Raw genomic sequence first — 13,883 nt, 5'->3', positions numbered from 1 at the left:
GTTTTTTTTAACCCAATTTTTTTTTTTTTTTTTTTTTTTTTTTTTTTTTTTTTTTACATTATTCTTAGAGTGAATTTGTAGCATTTCTCGAAACGCTTCATGTTATGCGCTTTGAGTACCCAGAAAAGCGCTATATAAATGTAACTAATTAATTAATAATCAATTAAACCCATAAGGCCATTAAGCCATTTTCACACCTATGAAAAATAAGTACACCTTAGCATACTTTTAAAAAAGAGTTCTTATTATGGAAATAGTATACTTTAAAAGAGTCTTGATTTTGTTTTGGGGGTGTACTAGAACATGCTCTCATGCTTGGTCGTTAGAATAATGCATTATGTGAAAAATAATGCGTTTATTTCCACAAACGGCTCGATTAGTTCCGGCTTTGATGAAGGTCCAACTTCCGAAAAACAAAATGTGTTGTGATTGGTTAGCTGTCCCAGTGCGTTGTGATTGGCTAACAGCTTAGACGGTGTTTCAGTACTGCAACGCCCCCTTGCTCCGTCTTTCAACAAAAACTTTTTGGGCGAATCCGGCAGGCACTGTACTCCCTCGTGTTGTGGAAGCTGTCCCCAGTAAAATGCGCAGCCCACAATAGCAAATTGGGGTTATAATGCATTAATAAATTGCAACCACTGTTTCCTGACATCATCTGCTTTCGGAAGCCCAAACAAAGACGTTTGGGCATGGAGGTGAAAAAAACAGCATTTCAGGCGGTCACGCACCGGACGAAAAGCGCAGCGCAGCGTTGCGTCGTGCCATATCTTTAAAATTCAAATACATTATTTTCTATGAGTGTAGGCACACCGGCGTCTGTCCGCGGCGCCCAGCTACGTCGTGTTGTACTTGTAAGAATTGTTCTAGACATGCCAAAAATTTGTTTTCTCTGATGCACTAACTCTGCAGCAGCACTTCTTCTTCGTCGTCTCGTCTGATGCACTCATTCAACCAAGCGTTCTAACCACAACCTCGCTCCTCCCCACCCCCCAACCATTCGAATTTCTGTAGGCGAGATTTATTTGTAATAATATTCCAATGAGCCTCTTTGTGATATCACAAAGCCCAGAAAACAAACACTGTAGTCCAAACGAGTCGTTCGTTGTAGTTCTTGAAAAGTGATTTTTTAAAAACAAAATAACTCCCTTTGGAGTGGACTTTGAGATTTGTAACTTTCTAGATTTAGATTTTCTTTTTTATGCCCAAACATACACACTACACACTGACTAAAATTAAAAACCTGAAAAAGCATAATAGGACCCCTTTAATGTAATTTCTATTGAAACTTGAATGTCATCTGTTTAAATGTGTTTGTATCTACACATTCGTAAACAAGTTGCAATTTAGTACATTTCAAATATATTTACTTTACATGTAAAATCAAATAACACACTAAAGTTAAAATTATAATTAAGTGCTTTACTTGTGCTTTGTTAGTCAATGCATCAGAATAAGTGTACTTCTTTTAAATCGTGTTAAAGATGATTAAAACAATGATTTAAAATGTACTTTAAAGTGAAACTTTTAATTTGACATTTTGACAAAGTGCACTTTTCATGTGTACTTAAGTGTGTTAAGAAACCTGTGAAAGTGTCCTCTTTAAATACACTTCAGTGGCTTTTTATTAGATGTAATATTTTATTATTTGCAAGTACAGTTTTTTGAAATTATACTTACGATTTGAAGTACACTCGATACAGTTAAGCGCGCTTCTTTTTCCCAGGTCAGGGGCTTCTTAAAACGGAGGGCACCTATTTGTAGGAGTACAGGCCGGTTCACTTCTGTCCATTTGGTTTGTTGCTTCTGCATGCTTTTAGCTCAGATTAGAATTTTTATGCAATCAGTGCTAAGCAGGAGATTTGCGGACAGCTGGTAATCTCTTCTTATCTTTCCTTTGCTTTCTCTATGCTTCTCTTCTCATACGTAACATGCAAAATTGCTCCACACATTGGGGAAGTCGTGGCCTAATGGTTAGAGAGTCGGTCTCATAACCCAAAGGTTGTGGGTTCGAGTCTCGTACCGGCAGGGATTGTAGGTGGGGGGAGTGAATGTACAGCCCTCTCTCCCACCTTCAATACCATGACTGAGGTGCCCTTGAGCAAGGCACCGAACCCCCAACTGCTCCCCGGGCGCCGCAGCATAAATGGCTGCCCACTGCTCCGGGTGTGTGTTCACGGTTTGTGTGTGTTCACTGCTGTGTGTGTGCACTTTGAATGGGTAAATGCAGAGCACTAATTCTGAGTATGGGTCACCATACTTGGCCACATGTCACTTCACTTTTACTTTTATCTCATCCTTGATTGTGCACGCTATTTCTCTTTCACCGTGCTTTTTCCAGTCACCATCATTGCTCTCTCTTTATCCTGAGCTTCATTTGAAGGTCTGGCAGCTGTACTGGAACAGATTAATGTTTCAATCTCTCAATCGTTGTTGATCCCCTGACCCACATGACGGCATAAATCACTGAAAAAGGGACAGGTCTGAAGCTGTGCTGAGGAGTTAGGATTCCCCCTCCCTCACCAGAGTACACACAGATACGCATTATAACGGCTGAGCATGAGAAATCATCGGAGGGATCAGAGAGACAGAAAATACAGATTCGAATAAGCTGAATGTTATGAATTTTTACACAAAATGGAAAATAGATTGTTTTATATGACCTTGTTTATGGTAAACCCACAGAAATCTGCAGATTTATGCAGAATTTAATGGGCTTGATGCTTCTGGCTGAAAGCACAACCAAATTATCCTCAATATTAAGTTTTAAGTTCAAGTTTTTTTAATGCGTTATATTTAATCACATTTTAAATGTATCGTTTTAATTAATACATTTTTTAATTCATTATTCTGAAATGATTTAAGAAATAAGTTTTATTTCTCTTTATCATAACTAAAACACTTTGACTTGATTTGGGCCTGAATGTGCAGAATTTTATTAATGACAGGTATTCCATTTGTGTAAATTCTGTGCAGATTCTATATTTGCCTACCTGGAATATTGTCATTGTGTGTTTGTGTTGAGAACCTTTTTGAGCATTAGGGCATTGATGCTGTGAAATCTAGATTCCTAATGCATTTTTTCCCTATTATTTATTTTCTTTTAAGAGTTAACCAAGATCAGATTGGTTGGGATGTCACTTTTGTAAGACATGTATCTTCTTACGCTGGCATTATAGCCCATGAAATATTTGGCTCAGCTGTGCAACAAGCCGAATGATCTCAGCAGCTGTTAGATTATGAAATTAATTTGAGATTACTGCCTGGCAATGAATATGATATTATGCTGACTTTGATTACTTGTAAAGTGCTCCCTCTTGTGTTCAAACTATGCATATAAAAGGCTATTAAATATGTCGGGATGTAGTATTAACGGAATGTTACATATTCAATACAATCTATACTAACAGCATAATGTTGATTATCACAGAAAACTGTCAGACATTAAAAAAAGTCATGCTCACAGTAAGGTAATTTTAATGAAAATTCACCAGGCAATAAAACATACACTGTATATAAAATGTATGGCCAAAAAACTTAAAATACATGTTGGCATGAGACTAGTGGGTTATATTCAATCTTTACAGGAATTAACAGGAATTAGACATCCATCTTAAAGTAGTTCTACTTTAAAAGGATGATTTGGAAAGCTCAACTAAAGCAGGATTTTACTGAATAATTCATGTAAGTGCTTTAATAAAGCTACAAGTTTAACATAAACGGTCTGGAACGGACTGTGTGCTTCCTTTGTGCACTGTGTGCAAAGTGTTTTATTTATTTTATTTACTTACATCCAATTTTATTTATTTACATATTTTATTTATTTTACATCAAAAGTTTGGGGTTGGTAAGATTTATTTTTAAAGAAATTAATACTTTTATTTACAGGAATGCATTGAATTGATCAAAAGTGACAGTAAAGAAGACATTACAGAAAGATTTCTCTTTCAAATAAATGCTGTGCTTTTGAATTCATCAAAAATCTTGAAAAAAATTTATTAAAAGTTTCTGCGAAAATGCTAAGCAGCACAACTGTTTTCAACATTAATAATAAGAAATGTTTCTTGAGTACAAAATCATCATATTAGAATGATTTCTCAAGGATTATTTGGCACTGAAGACTGGAGTGATGATGCTGAAAATTCATCTTTGCCATCACAGGAATAAATGACCTTTTAAAATATATTAAAATAGAAAACAGCCATTTTAAATTGTAGTATTATTGTTTTTACTGTATTATTCATCAAATTAAGCCTTGGTAAGCATAAGAGACTTTTCAATAACATATACCGACCACAAACCATTGAATAATAGTGTATTCATTTTAAATGAGTTGGGACAAGTCAGAATTATCTTCTGTGATAAACAACATCATGACGCAAATGCTAAATTTTGAACCAGGAACATTCCTTTAATTCTGAGTTTTGGTTCCTGAGCAGAGCCAACTGCGACCGTTTTAGTTTCTCATTTGGAAGTCTATGGGTTCTTCATGACATTGTCTGTGATTTTCCCATCCCCCCCCCACCCCCCCACCTTGCAGGTGACTGGTTGGCTGCTGTACCATCATTCTACTCCTGGGGATTTCCTGTCACGTGACCATATTCCTGCTTCACCTCCACTCCTAGTATGGAACTCAACAAAGTCCAGTCAGAGGGCGGGCTGAATGTGACCCTGACCATCCGGCTTCTCATGCACGGCAAGGTAAGTTGAGCCCGCAGAGCAGTACAGAGGGAAGTGGATGGGGGTGGGCTTGTGATGTCACTGCTGTGTGCCTCAAGGATCTGTCCTCTCCTGACCCACTGTTTCAGGCCAAGGTGAGTCAGGGGTTGTCAGTATCAGTGACCTTTTAGATTAATTAAATATCCCTAAACAAGGAATTAATATAAAATATTTCAATTTTCATGGGGAAATGTGTTCATATACAATTGTGAATGCTTACGCTTGCAATGACTTTATTGGTTCTTTGTTTTTGTTTTTTTGCAGGAAGTGGGAAGCATCATTGGAAAGGTATGTTAGATACTGACATTGTGTGTGTGTGTGTGTGTGTGTGTGGGTGTAGTTGAGCATCGAGAGTAAAACGCTGACCTTATATCCGAAGAAGAGCCAGTTGGGATATGGACAATCCTCCAGCAAAACCCTCAAAACCATCATGATGTGCACAGGCCCAAAACACAAATAAAGGGTCAACAAAATGCATCCAAGAAGCCTGAAGACATGCCGGCGCTCCATCGATCCAAGCGTTTGGTTTCTCTTCACATCCGAACATATCCGCCAATAACAGAAACCCACAACCAATGCAGGAATGAGGAAGCCTACAACAAAACGAGCAACGTTGACTATTCTTTGCCTTTGGGGCAAAGGAAATAAATCCAAGCAGATTGAGTTTTCCACATCGTAGATACTGTCTGGATGCACGGTTATTGCATTGAATACAATAGTAAAAATCCAAGCAGCAATGCTCATGCTGACTGCAGTCTTGCGCTTTCTAAAAGTGCAAAATTTGAGCGGGTAAACGATTGCTAAGTAGCGATCCACCGCGATGCAGCTCAGAAGCATAGCGCTGGTGTAGAAGTTTGTGAAGAGCAGGAAAACACAAACAATACACATCGTCTTGCCGTGAGGCCACACATCGTAAAGACAGAATTGAACCCACACTGGTAAACACATGATAAACAAGAGGTCAGAGAGAGCCAGGTTAAACAGATAGACGCCCAGCTCGTTCTTCTGACAGATAAGCCGATACGACACAAACAGGAAGAAGACATTGGACGGGATGCCGATCAGGATCACAGTTAGTTGCAGGCCTACGAATACCATCTTTTCAGGATGTGCAGACGGGTAGCAGTCATCTGTTTCATTTGGGCTGGAGTTGTTCATCAATTCGACCATTATGTTAATCTCAAGGCAGCTAGTTTAGAGATAAACATTAGTTACTTTGTGTGATAGTTTTACTTCACAGTAGAATAGCAATTATGAACCAAATTATTCATGCAAAACTGTGGTTCATTCAACATGGCTCCAAACCTCTTTTCTTGCTACTCTTTTCTATAAGTGAATGTGGACAGATGCTGTCATGGTCAAAAATGGTGAAAAAAAATAAAAATAAAGTCACCTAGGGTCATATGATAGCAGATTTAGAAGTTTTTAAAAATTTCAATAAGAGTTTTTAATTTTAAATTTAGATTTTTAAAATTTAGATTGTTCTGTTCACCAAGGCTGCATTTATTTGATTATAAATATAGTAAAAAAAGTAATATTGTGAAATACTATTACAAAAATAGCTATTTTGCTATAATAGCAAATATGAATATATTATAAAAGGCCATTTATTTCTGTAATGCAAAGTGTCACATGATCCTTCAGAAATCATTCTAATATGATTTCTGATTTCTGATTAGAATTATCAATGTTGGCAACAGTTGTGCTGCCAAATATTTTGTTGGAAACTGCAATACTTTTTTCAGGATTATTTGATGAATAAAAAGTTAAAAAGAACAGCATTTATTCAAAGTATAAATATTTTCTAACAATATAAATCTTTGCTATCACTTCTTATCAATTTAACACATCCTTACTGAATAAAAGTTTTCATTTCTTTCAAAAAAAGAAAGAATCAAAATTTACTGACCCCAAACTTTTGAACTGTAGTGTATATTGTTAGAAAAGATTTATATTTTAAATAAATGCTCTTATTTTTAACTTTTTATTCATCATAGAATCCTGAAAAAAAGTATCACAGGTTTAAAAATATTAAGCAGCACAATATTTTCCAGCACTGATAATAAATCAGCATATTAGAATGATTTCTGAAGGATCATGTGACACTGAAGACTGGAGGGTAATGATGCTGAAAATTCAGCTCTGCATCACAGGAATAAATTAGATTTTAATGTATATTAAAAATAGAAAAACTTTATTTTACATCATAATACTATTTCACAATATTACATTTTTTCCTGTATATTTGATCAAATAAATGCAGCCTTGATAAGTATAAGAAACTCCTGTAAAAAACATAAAAAAATGTTCTGATCCCAAACTTTTGACCGGTAGTGTAGATTGATAGATATAGTATATTAAATATATTCAGTATATTATATATGTGTGTATATGCGTATTTTAAGCACTTAATCTAAATATTCTGCTCTTCTTTTTGCTACAGAAAGGGGAAACTGTGAAGAAGATGCGTGAAGAGGTATGTTTTTGTTTTGCTAATTTGTTTGATGTTCTGTTGAGAATAACTTTTTTTAATCACACCGACCTCAGTGTTGTTTGTGTAAAAATAATAATAGTGATTTGAAATGAACCTATTTCACTTTTTTTAAGATGGGATAGAGGAAAGTAGTTTACAATTGCACCTTTAAGTGTGTTTTTGAGCTGTTAAAAGGGTCTTGAAGTCTCTAAGATGCAAAGCAGAACAAGAATATGAGGGTTATTTTGACTTTTGACATCCTACAGAGCGGCGCTCGCATCAACATCTCAGAGGGAAACTGTCCTGAGAGGATCGTAACCATCACTGGACCCACAGATGCCATCTTTAAGGCCTTCGCTATGATCGCATACAAGTTTGAAGAGGTGCTGGTCGGATACAATATATGAAAATCTCACTTAACTCAAACTAACCACTTTGACAAAACTGACCAACATGTTTTGATGTTAACAGTAATGGTATACACTACTGTTCAAAAGTTTGTGGTCGGTAACGTGAAATGAACCTATTTCACTTTTTTTAAGATGGGATAGAGGAAAGTAGTTTACAATTGCACCTTTAAGTGTGTTTTTGAGCTGTTAAAAGGGTCTTGAAGTCTCTAAGATGCAAAGCAGAACAAGAATATGAGGGTTATTTTGACTTTTGACATCCTACAGAGCGGCGCTCGCATCAACATCTCAGAGGGAAACTGTCCTGAGAGGATCGTAACCATCACTGGACCCACAGATGCCATCTTTAAGGCCTTCGCTATGATCGCATACAAGTTTGAAGAGGTGCTGGTCGGATACAATATATGAAAATCTCACTTAATCTCAAAAAAAATCTCAAACTAACCACTTTGACAAAACTGACCAACATGTTTTGATGTTAACAGTAATGGTATACACTACTGTTCAAAAGTTTGTGGTCGGTAACGTTTTTTAAATGATTTTTGAGTGAAAGTCTCTTATGCTCACTAAGGCTACAAGTCAATCAATCATTTATTTCTATAGCACATTTAAAGTTGACCAAAGTGCTTTACAGACCCATACTTACAAAACATATACACATACACACCATAAAGCACAACAAAACACTAAACAAACCCCACATAGCTAAGAACAGTTAAATGCAGCAGAGAAGAGATGGGTCTTCAACATAGATTTAAAACACTCAATGGAGTCATAGGATTTAATATGTACAGGGAGGCTGTTTCAAAGACACACGCAAATGCAGTAATACTATGAAATATTATTACAAACTGTTTTCTATTTTAATATATTTTAAAGTGTATTTTAGTCATGTAATGGAAAAGCTGAATTTTCAGCATAATTACTCCAGTCTTTAATGCCACGTGATCCTTCAGAAATTATTTTAATATGAAGCTTGACTTTTGCCCACCTTGTTTCTGGTTTATGGATTAGACAGTTTGAGCTCAACAACACACAGCCTAGAGAATACAAATCTTCAAGCGCTGGGGTCTCACAACATCTGTGCTCCTGCTTTACCACACAAACACTCCACCACACACACCTGTCTCCTGGTCTAACGTTGTTTCTGCCTCTTACCTCTTCCCCTCTCCTAGTCCCCACCGAAAGGTGCCACCATTCCCTACCGCCCAAAGCCCGCCTCCACCCCTGTCATTTTTTCAGGTGGCCAGGTAAGAGCCGATCCGCTGGCGGCATCTGCAGCCAACCTCAGCCTTTTACTGCAGCACCAGCCACTGCCTGTTAGTTCACTCAGGTTTTCTCACCTTCTCACTGGCATGTTGTCACACCATCCTAACCAGGGAAATGCTTGCAGAGAGAGAGAGGAGCTTTAGATTGTCAATGAGAGTTCAGATCCATAAGGAGAGTCTGCTCTTCTGCCATGACATAGTTCAGTGCAGCAGCACTGCCTTTTACTGCTATCCAAAAAGTGAATTTTAAGCAAATATGGAATGAAATGAATGCATATTTTTCATGTTTTTGTCTTTCTGCTGTGGTAATGCATTCTAAGAGGTTTTAGCAGGTTTTAGTTCGCTTTAAATTCACTTTGCAAATTACATGCATTTGTGTGAAGTTATGTGCATTTTGAACTCAAGTACTTCAGTTTATTTTCATTTTTGTATTCCAAAATTTTTGTCCCATTACAGTTACCATAAAAAGATAAAGCATGAAAGCATTTGGAATGAGCATATTTAAAAATCATGCAAAACAAAGGCTTGATGATTTTAAACTGACTGCCTGAAAATTCAGTCAAAGTCAATAAATTAAGACAAATATATTATTATTGCATATTAATATTCTTATTTTTCTTAAGCCTATTTTTGAACCAGAAATCGAAATGTTGGGGTGCACTAACATACAGAGTAATGATTCAAATGTAATTATTCTCTTCAGGAAATCAACCTTCAAAAACCTTAGAAGTCTTTGCATATTCAACTGGTGTAGAAAGATTATATTTCAACATTGAAAAATAGAAAATTGCATACCTCACCTTTACATGGCAATAAATGCGTTTTTGGCTGCTTTGAGTGTATTTTAATTCTAGATCGATGTTCTTCACTCTTATTGCAAAATAAACTCCTCCCTCTCAGAGCAAATATCATATCCTTTTAATATTTTCAAAGCTTAAAGTGTAACATCTCAGGATGTGATAGAGTTTGTCGACCTGGATTTGCATTAATTTGAGATTCCAATAAAATTTGAAATGTCAAGTTATAAATATTGAAGGGATATGCTATCAAACGTTTTTTTCAAAGTCATCCCCACTCATTCACTAACCAACACAAAATACAATGCGTTTGTAATTTTTTCCCCCCTGCTAATCTAACATTCCTTTGATGATGAATAATAATATCCTTTAACAAAGCTCTCAGCATCTTTTTAACGTAACTCATTCACAGGCACTTCAGCTAACATAATCGTAGATGGCACATCATGGCTTTTTACATGAAATACAACATGATTATCAGTTTTACACTTTAAACTTATGTTCTTTTATCTCTTATTTTTTAAAATATAAAAAGAGGTCCAGAATTGTATGTACTGTAGAAAACTTGGTGAAGGATGTTATATATTCATCTATTCAGATGATTCAGAAATAGATTTGCTTTTATTGTCGGGTATATTTACCTACTCAAGGAATGTGTTTGTTATTTGAAGACTGTATGAAATATATTTTTAGCATAGTGTGCACTTGCACTCAAGTAGACGCACAGATATGAAAAGCCAGGAGTGTTGTAAATTATTTAAAGTGCTGAATATTATTACTGTATAACTAGTCATAAAAAATGATTCACATAAAATATGAACGAAAATTCAGCTTTTGAACCAAATGTTCCTTTAAAATATTAACAGATCCTTTAGCAGTTATGAATCAGTTAGTTCTTATGTTTATTGGGCCCTGCAGCCTTGTAAAAATGTTGATTTGAATTTTTCTTCTCTCTCCGTCTTCACAGGCCTACACAATTCAGGGACAATATGCCATTCCACACCCAGATGTGAGTCCCCAGCCATCCACCCTCTTCCCCCCTAGCACCGTCAATAGTCCGCATGGCTATATGTACTTTCAGCGTGGACCTCTCTATTAATATTAAGCAGTAATATTAATATGATGTTACTGATGTGTAATTTTTGTCGCATTACAATCTGAAAATATTCTCAACCTCAGCCCTCCAAAATGTAAACCAAACTTCTAAGGACTTGGCCTGTTGGAGGAAATGACAGTCTTTGTCATTTTCTAGATGGTCTGCATAGAATTACATACAAGACTCACGCTGAGGTCATTCGAAAGTGACGTGGTTACCTAATCCAGATGCATATTTTTCATGTTTTTGTCTTTCTGCTGTGGTAATGCATTCTAAGAGGTTTTAGCAGGTTTTAGTTCGCTTTAAATTCACTTTGCAAATTACATGCATTTGTGTGAAGTTATGTGCATTTTGAACTCAAGTACTTCAGTTTATTTTCATTTTTGTATTCCAAAATTTTTGTCCCATTACAGTTACCATAAAAAGAGAAAGCATGAAAGCATTTGGAATGAGCATATTTAAAAATCATGCAAAACAAAGGCTTGATGATTTTAAACTGACTGCCTGAAAATTCAGTCAAAGTCAATAAATTAAGACAAATATATTATTATTGCATATTAATATTCTTATTTTTCTTAAGCCTATTTTTGAACCAGAAATCGAAATGTTGGGGTGCACTAACATACAGAGTAATGATTCAAATGTAATTATTCTCTTCAGGAAATCAACCTTCAAAAACCTTAGAAGTCTTTGCATATTCAACTGGTGTAGAAAGATTATATTTCAACATTGAAAAATAGAAAATTGCATACCTCACCTTTACATGGCAATAAATGCGTTTTTGGCTGCTTTGAGTGTATTTTAATTCTAGATCGATGTTCTTCACTCTTATTGCAAAATAAACTCCTCCCTCTCAGAGCAAATATCATATCCTTTTAATATTTTCAAAGCTTAAAGTGTAACATCTCAGGATGTGATAGAGTTTGTCGACCTGGATTTGCATTAATTTGAGATTCCAATAAAATTTGAAATGTCAAGTTATAAATATTGAAGGGATATGCTATCAAACGTTTTTTTCAAAGTCATCCCCACTCATTCACTAACCAACACAAAATACAATGCGTTTGTAATTTTTTCCCCCCTGCTAATCTAACATTCCTTTGATGATGAATAATAATATCCTTTAACAAAGCTCTCAGCATCTTTTTAACGTAACTCATTCACAGGCACTTCAGCTAACATAATCGTAGATGGCACATCATGGCTTTTTACATGAAATACAACATGATTATCAGTTTTACACTTTAAACTTATGTTCTTTTATCTCTTATTTTTTAAAATATAAAAAGAGGTCCAGAATTGTATGTACTGTAGAAAACTTGGTGAAGGATGTTATATATTCATCTATTCAGATGATTCAGAAATAGATTTGCTTTTATTGTCGGGTATATTTACCTACTCAAGGAATGTGTTTGTTATTTGAAGACTGTATGAAATATATTTTTAGCATAGTGTGCACTTGCACTCAAGTAGACGCACAGATATGAAAAGCCAGGAGTGTTGTAAATTATTTAAAGTGCTGAATATTATTACTGTATAACTAGTCATAAAAAATGATTCACATAAAATATGAACGAAAATTCAGCTTTTGAACCAAATGTTCCTTTAAAATATTAACAGATCCTTTAGCAGTTATGAATCAGTTAGTTCTTATGTTTATTGGGCCCTGCAGCCTTGTAAAAATGTTGATTTGAATTTTTCTTCTCTCTCCGTCTTCACAGGCCTACACAATTCAGGGACAATATGCCATTCCACACCCAGATGTGAGTCCCCAGCCATCCACCCTCTTCCCCCCTAGCACCGTCAATAGTCCGCATGGCTATATGTACTTTCAGCGTGGACCTCTCTATTAATATTAAGCAGTAATATTAATATGATGTTACTGATGTGTAATTTTTGTCGCATTACAATCTGAAAATATTCTCAACCTCAGCCCTCCAAAATGTAAACCAAACTTCTAAGGACTTGGCCTGTTGGAGGAAATGACAGTCTTTGTCATTTTCTAGATGGTCTGCATAGAATTACATACAAGACTCACGCTGAGGTCATTCGAAAGTGACGTGGTTACCTAATCCAGTGGTTCTCAAACTTTTCAGACCATGGAGTATCACCTTTGATTAGTGTAAAGGAAATTCGCCATTCAAGCAAATCAGCATTTCTGTGAGAAACATAATGCCTTTTTGCGGTTCAGTGGAAGAACTAAAAAGCATCATTTGTTTGCAGAGGCAACTGGATTTGAGGTTATATTGACATTTTATATGTTGAATTGCAAATGTAGTTTTGATTTTGATCTTAAAATGTCTCCTGTCTATGTACAAAAGCCTGGAAATCCTCTGTCAAACTTGTTACATTATTGATAGGAGCATCAAAACCAGGCAAACAGAGTGATATCTCCACTTTTTCTTGTTTTTCGTTACAGCTTGAGAATGATTATCACTTTATCACTTTTCTATTGGCATCTTACCTGTTGCATTATGGTTTTACATGCATAAAAATTGTACACTAAATTTCCAAAGTTTGGAGTCAGTAAGATTTTTTGAAAGAAGGAAAGAAAGAAAGAAATTAATACTTTTGTTCAGTATGGACTTAATAATTCAGTTGTTCAAAAGTGAAATTTTTAATGTTACAAAATATTTATATTTCAAATAAATGCTGTTATTTTGAACTAGCTATTCATCAAAGAATCCTGAAAAAAAATGTATCATGGTTTTCAGGAAAATATTAAGCAGCTCAGCTGTTTTCAACATTGATCATAAAAATAAATGTTTCTTGAGCAACAAATCAGTATAATAAAATGATTTCTGAAGGATCGTGTGACACTGAAGACTGGAGTAATGGCTGCTGAAAATTCAGTTTTGCCAACACTGGAATAAATTACATTTTTAAATATATTAATATAGATTACAGTCATTTTAAATTGTAATAATATTTCACAATATTACTGTTTTTACTGTATATCTGATCAAATAAATGCAGCCTTGGTGAGCTTAAGAGACTTTTAACATTAAAAAATCTTTCCGACCCCAAACTCTTTAAAGTGCCCCTATTATGGGTAATGAAAGGTTCATATTTTGGTTTTGGGAGTCCCAAACAACAGGTTGACATGCATGCAAGGTCAAAAAACAC

General features: G+C 35.4%; 1 protein-coding gene across 1 annotated transcript in view; it reads left to right on the top strand.

Moving 5' to 3' along the window:
- LOC107584198 (poly(rC)-binding protein 3-like) overlaps nt 1-13,883 on the top strand; it is a 51,221-nt gene that overhangs the window by 29,071 nt on the left and 8,267 nt on the right. Inside the window, exons 4-10 of the mRNA XM_016270703.1 lie at nt 4,538-4,698; nt 4,981-5,004; nt 7,160-7,192; nt 7,456-7,590; nt 7,864-7,980; nt 8,772-8,846; nt 10,629-10,670. Of these exons, the coding sequence (XP_016126189.1) occupies nt 4,624-4,698; nt 4,981-5,004; nt 7,160-7,192; nt 7,456-7,590; nt 7,864-7,980; nt 8,772-8,846; nt 10,629-10,670 (501 nt within the window). The 5' untranslated portion in view covers nt 4,538-4,623. The remainder of the gene's footprint in view (nt 1-4,537; nt 4,699-4,980; nt 5,005-7,159; nt 7,193-7,455; nt 7,591-7,863; nt 7,981-8,771; nt 8,847-10,628; nt 10,671-13,883) is intronic.

The sequence above is a fragment of the Sinocyclocheilus grahami genome, unplaced genomic scaffold, assembly GCF_001515645.1.
Source record: "Sinocyclocheilus grahami isolate Dianchi unplaced genomic scaffold, SAMN03320097.WGS_v1.1 scaffold57.1, whole genome shotgun sequence".
Lineage (NCBI taxonomy): Eukaryota > Metazoa > Chordata > Actinopteri > Cypriniformes > Cyprinidae > Sinocyclocheilus > Sinocyclocheilus grahami.
The sequence above is the reverse complement of the archived record's forward strand: the minus strand, read 5'-3'. Positions and strand labels throughout refer to the sequence as shown.